Genomic DNA, 6,555 nt, shown 5'->3' with positions numbered 1-6,555 from the left:
CCAAATAAAACACCGAATTCAAACTAGGCACAACAAATCAAACTAGGCATAAACCATCATATGGCAGCCATAGTTATCAAAGAAACAAAACACATAAAATTATTTTTTTAAAATTCAAGGTAAGAAATGGACCTTAAAAGCTAATTTGAACCTGAAAATATCTAGGACCAAAATCTTGGACGGACGACTGAACAGGGACCTCGGACATCGACCTTCGGCAACCTCGAACAGCAAATCCCACGATCAAAAACCCGTTTCACCTTCACTCCATCCGGAAACCAAAACCAAATGAAACAACCTTCATTTTTGTTTAATTCTTTTCGGTCCAGATTTTCTTATTGAACTAACTTCCAAAAAAACTTGAATTTTAGATAACTCATATTGTTGAAATGAGCGTTCATTAGCTTCAAAATAGGATAATTGTTGTGTTCATATGGATCTTGAGATGGAATCCTTTTATATAACAAAAACAACGTTCAGATAAGTGATCTTGGAATGGCCGAAATCTGGATACTTTATGGTGAATATTTTTCTGATTCTTGCTCTCGGAGGTGTGGCTGTGTGTGTATGACTCTTGGGGGTGGGACTGGTGAAGACGTTGGAAAACAGGGGTGGGTTTCACTGCTCAGGTATGTCGCTGGTTTTGTTTCCTAGGGCCTAGGGTTCAAGAAAGGGGTGTGGTGGACGACCAAACTCGCCGGTTGTCAAGTCCGACATCTTGCCGGCGAGAAAGGGAGTAAGGCAGACACGATAGAAAGTCGTCCAAGGGCAGCGGCTGCTGTAGTCTATAGGTGTGTATAGGCGTTATCCCCCTCAATTTAGGAGTTAAGTGTTATTTTATAGGGGGTGGGGATTAGGTTAGGTCAAATGGGAAATGGCTATGGACTCAATATTTTGGGCTATCTGAAATTGGGTCATTTCAATTAAGACCAAACAAAATTAGCCCCAAATTTCATACTCTTTTTCTAAAACAAGACAAAAATACTACAACATTTACTAATCAATTCTACTTGAGATAAATTAAAATTAACTAGATAAAATGTTAATTAGCTAAATAAAAGAAAATATTTTTGTAATTTTTATTTTGTGATAAAATAAAGTAAAAGAGCCAAAACTAATTGAAATATCGATATTAGGCCTAAACTAAATATTTTACGCTAAAATGGATGAAATCTCGGGGAGGGTCAAAAATCACATGTCTACAACAGGAACACAAAGAAAGGAAGAATTCCACCATGACGATCCAGGCAATACAACAAACAGGATAAGAATGATGGAAAATGCTATGAATGTGGAAGATTTGGGCATATTCAAGCTGAGTGCCCAACTGAAGAGGAAGATCTCTAGAGGCTTCAACAAGAACAAATCCTTCAGAAGCTGGAGCGATGAGGATAATTCAGACCACGAAGAGATAGCAAATCTCTGCTTCATGACAATTCTGGAAAATGAATTGAACAAATCCTCAGGATGCTGGACAGACGAGGACATTTCAGATGACGAAAATGAAAACTGTTTCATGGCACGAGGTGAAACTAGCGAGGCAAGATCCTATAACTGTGAAAAATGTAATGAATTGCAGGATATTCTTGATTTAACTTTGAAAGAGTCTCAAAAAATGATGAATGATCTTAAGAGACTCACTAAGGAAGTTAAAGACTGGAAATTCAAACATGAAGTATGTGAAATAGAAAAGGAAGTACCTCAAGAAGAGTTTGAGTAATTGCAAATGCAACTCAATGGCATGCGCAAATCCACCAGTCATTGTTCTATTAGGTCAAACCAGACGACTTTCAAGTCAACTGGAAAAGGACCAGCCAGAACCAAGTCAACTAGTACTAACACTAATGAAATACCTAAAAGTGGGTCAGAAGTTATGTGTCATTACTGTAATAAAAATGGGCATAAATATTCCTTTTGTCGTTTTCGTAAAACAAACATTTCAGGATAGGTTTGGAAACCAAAAAATTCTGAACCGAGTAACACTAACCCTCCAGGACCCAGGCAAGCTTGGGTACCTAAAAGAAAGTAATCATCTTGTTTTGTAGGAACACCACAGAATAAGCCTCAAAGGAAAATGGTATCTAGACAGTGCGTGTTCTAGTCATATGACAGGTGACAAAAACCTATTCAAAGAAGTTACAAAAATTGATGGAGGAAGTGTTAAGTTTGGGGATGATTCAAAAGGCAAAATCATTGGTACTGGAACAATTCTCTTCAATAACAATTGTGACATCACTGAAGTTTATCTTGTCGATGGCCTCAACTACAATCTCTTGAGCATAAGTCAACTCTGCGACTCAGGATATGAGGTAAATTTTATGAAAACAAGATGTACTATTGAAGATGAATTGGGTAAAATAGTCCTTCCTGGAAAAAGGTGTGAAAATATTTATATCCTTGATAGTTTTGAAAAGATAGATGGTCATATGTGCTTATCCTCTATGTCTGATGATCCATGGTTATGGCATAGGAAACTTGGTCATGCTAGCATGCATAGAAAAATTTTCCAAACATGAATTAGTTGTTGGTCTACCCAAGCTGAATTTTTCTAGAACTCATATTTGTGATGCATGTCAAATGGATAAGCAGACCAGAAACTCTTTCAAAAACAAAGATGTAGTATCTACTTCAAAGCCCTTGCAATTACTTCATATGGATTTATTTGGGCCTACTAGAATTTCTAGTATAGGAGGAAAGAGGTATGCTTTTGTTATTGTTGTTGATTATTCACGTTTCACTTGGGTAATTTTCTTATCTCATAAGGAAGAAGCATTAAGAAATTTTGAAGTTTTCTGCAAAAAGGTTCAAAGAGAAAAGGATATCTTATTTCAACAATTTAGAGTGACCATGAAGGAGAATTTGAAAACAGAGCATTTGAAGACATTTGTAATGATCAGGGATATACCCATAATTTCTCTGCACCATGCTCACCACAACAAAATGGAGTTGTGGAAAGAAAGAACAGAACCTCCAAGATATGGCAAGAACCATGTTACTAGAACACTCACTACCAAACCACTTCCGGGCAGAAGGTGTAAGTACAACATGTCACATCCATAACCGTTGCCTCATAAGGTCTATTTTGAAGAAGACTCCATATGAACTATGGAAAGGTAAATGTCCAAATATTAGTTACCTCCATCCCTTCAGAAGTAAATGTTTTATCCACAATAACGGTAAGGATAATTTTGGAAAGTTCGATCCAAGAAGTGACGAAGGTATTTTCTGGGATACTCATTAAATAGTAGATCTTGTAGAGTCTATAATAAACGCACATTATGTGTGGAAGAATTTGTACATGTTATATTCAATGAAACTAATCCCTTGGTCGAGAAAGAAATTACTGCAGGTGATGAAGATAAAGCTCAAGAAACTCAGGAGACAAGCAAATCGCAAGAGTCGACTGATACACCTGCTGTGACAGAGTCAATTGGTGAAGACAACATCAATGTGCCAGATTAACCAATCGAGTCAACTACAAATGTAGTTCGTCCAAATGAATGGAGAAGCAATCTTGAATATCCTCAGAAATTCATCATACGGGATCCAAATGAAGGAATGAAAACCAGGGGAGCTCTCAAAAAGAAAGAAAACATTGCATTGATTTCTCAGATTGAGCCAAAAAAGATAGAGGAAGCACTAAAAGATTCAAGCTAGGTACGAGCTATGCAGGAAGAGTTAGATCGGTTCAGTAAGAATCAAGTGTGGAATTTGATACCCAAACCTGATAATGTGTCTATAATCGGAACAAAGTGGGTTTTTAGAAATAAATTGAACGAGGATGGAAAGGTCGTAAGAAATAAAGCTAGACTAGTTGCTTAGGGCTACTCACAACAGGTAGGAGTTGACTATGATGAAACTTTCGCCCCAGTAGCTCGTTTGAAGTCCATACGAATTCTTCTGGCATATGCATCATTTAAAGGATTCAGGCTGTTTCAAATAGATGTTAAAAGTGCCTTCTTGAATGGATTTATCGAAGAAGAAGTATATATGAAACAACCTCCAGGTTTTGTAGATTCAAAATTTCCATACCATGTATACAAGCTCACTAAGGCGTTGTATGGGCTAAAACAAGTTCCACGTGCTTAGTATGATAGACTGAGTTCTTTTCTTTTTGATCATGGCTTTACAACAGGTAGAATAGATGCTACCTTATTCATTAAACGATCATCGGAAGGTAACCTTATTATTCAAATTTATGTCGATGATATTATATTTGGTAGTGTTAACCCTCTCATGTGTAAGGAGTTTTCAAATCTTATGCGAAGCGAATTCGAAATGAGTATGATGGGTGAACTCATGTTCTTCCTTGGACTACAAATTCAACAATCTGAAGAAGGAACTTTCATATGTCAGACCAAATATACAAAAGAGCTGATTCAAAATTTTGGTATGAGCAATGCAAAATCAATTGGCACACCAATGAGCCCTTCCACAAATCTAGACAAAGATGAACATGGTATTCCTGTTGATGAAACTAAATATCGTGGAATGATTGGATCACTGCTGTATCTGATAGCAAGTTGACCAGATAATATGTTCAGCATATGTAAATGTGCCAGGTTTCAGTCAGCTCCCAAGGAATCACATTTGACTGCCATAAAAAGAATCATTCGATCTCTCATTGGGACTGTATCTCATGGATTATGTTACCCTCGCTCTAACTCTTTTAAATTAGAAGGTCTTTTCGATGCTGACCTTGCAGGTGATAAGGATGATAGAAAAAGCACAAATGGTACATGTCAATTACTAGGAAAGGCATTGATATCCTGGAATAGTAAAAAACAAGCATCAGTCGCATTGCCTACTACTGAAGCTAAATACATTGCTATTGGACAATGTTGCGCACAACTACTGTGGATGTCTCATCAACTAGGTGAGTATGAACTTTCGTTTAAAGCCTATACAATTTTTTTGTGACAACTCTAGTGCTATTTGTCTTTCCAAAAATCCTGTGCACCATTCTAGAGCAAAGCATATAGATATTAAGCATCATTTTATTAGAGATCATGTTCTTAAGGGAGACAGAGAAATATTGTTTGTTGGAACCACTGATCAACTAGCTGATATTTTTACTAAACCGTTATTAGAAGAGAGATTTTGTGATTTAAGAAATTTACTTGGTATTATTTGCATTACTAATAACCCTTAGGACCTATGTGCACTGTTAATTTTTTGCAATAATTGTCCTTTACCCATGCATTAATTACGCCTATGTTTTCCCTCTCTTTTCTTTTCTTTCACATCAGTTCGTCGTTAAGTTGGAAAGTCAATCATCACGTCTCTTCAACTGACAACTTTTCCTTTTCTGTACTCAACCGTCAGAAACCCTCTTTTTAAGGCAGAGAACCCTTTTCAACCACTCTCATCTCTATCTCCTCTCCAAAAGTTCCGATCAAACCCCTTCTCTACAATGGCCAAACGTCCTAGAAATCCCTCTGCCTCCACCAGAAAAAGCAGCCGTTCCAAAGCAAAACCCCCTCCAATGACCCCAGAACAAGTAGACCTAGGGTCCGATCACTCTGAGGGTTTCGCCTCTTCTCAGGAAGATTTCTCTGAACACTCACAACTCTTAGGAGAAAAAGCTTTAGGTAAGCGACCCATGGAAGAACCCCCTATTTCGTCTACCCCAAAGAAATCCAAGGTTGATTTCTCTGCCTCTCTTGAATCTGACCTCAATTTCTGGGATTCCCCAAATAAGGATTTCTTCATTGCTCTGAAAGACAAACCCATTGCTCATGGAAGGGTTGTCGACCTTGACGACATGGAAGCCCTAATTTCAAGGTTAAAGATCTTTTCGTTCATCAAGATTGGGTTAAGTTCTTCTCTATTCCTCCGCCTAAGGTATATGAACCCCTGGTAAAAATGTTTTAAGCTAACCTTCGTTCTAGTAAACCTGATAGGTTGGAATCTCTTGTGTTAGGTAAGCGCATTGTTCTTAACTGTGCCCTGTTTGATTCGCTCTTTCAGTGTCGTTGTTCTGGTTTTCCTATGCTGTTTAAAAATAGTTGGCCTGATGACTTTGAAATTTCCTTTGACCAAGCCAAACAGTGTATTGCTGAGTGTCCTTTTGACTCCCTTCCAAACCAGTTCGATCCTAGTGATGTTAGTTTTGAAACTCGGGTTCTGGCCAACATTGTAGCAACTACTTTGCTTCCTCGTACTGGTTCCTTTTCAACCTTCTCTCAAAGAGACAACTTGTTCGTCTATTGCCTAGTGACCAAACTCAAAATCAAGCTTTCCTCATATGTCATCAATTTCATGATCGAAAGTGCTGAAGACCCCACCAGTCTACCCTATGGCATGACAATCGCTCACAATCTGGAAGCTCATCAAATTTCCCTGTCCAACTATCCCTTCATAATTGTTTCTAAGTCCTACAATTCTAGAACCTTTGCTAGTATGGGATATGTGAGTGTAAAAGGCTCCTGGGTTAAGAAGTACGATAGTGAAGTAAAATATGCCCCTGCAGAGCCCAAACCTTCACCCTCTGTCCCTCATCCCAATCTTGACAGTCCTGATCTTGGTGAAAAGTTTCGTGCTATTGACTCTCAA

The 6,555-nt window shown here is 38.0% G+C and overlaps 1 protein-coding gene across 1 annotated transcript; it reads left to right on the top strand.

The window, feature by feature from the left end:
* The first annotated feature begins 4,278 nt into the window (after nucleotides 1-4,278).
* On the top strand, nucleotides 4,279-4,920 carry LOC138868715 (secreted RxLR effector protein 161-like). The gene is made up of 2 exons (XM_070146282.1): nucleotides 4,279-4,508; nucleotides 4,563-4,920. The coding sequence occupies exons 1-2, from the start codon at nucleotides 4,279-4,281 to the stop codon at nucleotides 4,918-4,920; spliced, it is 588 nt and encodes a 195-aa protein (XP_070002383.1).
* The last annotated feature ends 1,635 nt before the right edge of the window (nucleotides 4,921-6,555 follow it).

This window comes from Nicotiana sylvestris, chromosome 5 (genome assembly GCF_000393655.2).
Source record: "Nicotiana sylvestris chromosome 5, ASM39365v2, whole genome shotgun sequence".
NCBI classification, from domain to species: Eukaryota; Viridiplantae; Streptophyta; class Magnoliopsida; order Solanales; family Solanaceae; genus Nicotiana; species Nicotiana sylvestris.
This window is presented reverse-complemented; position numbering and strand designations above follow the sequence as displayed.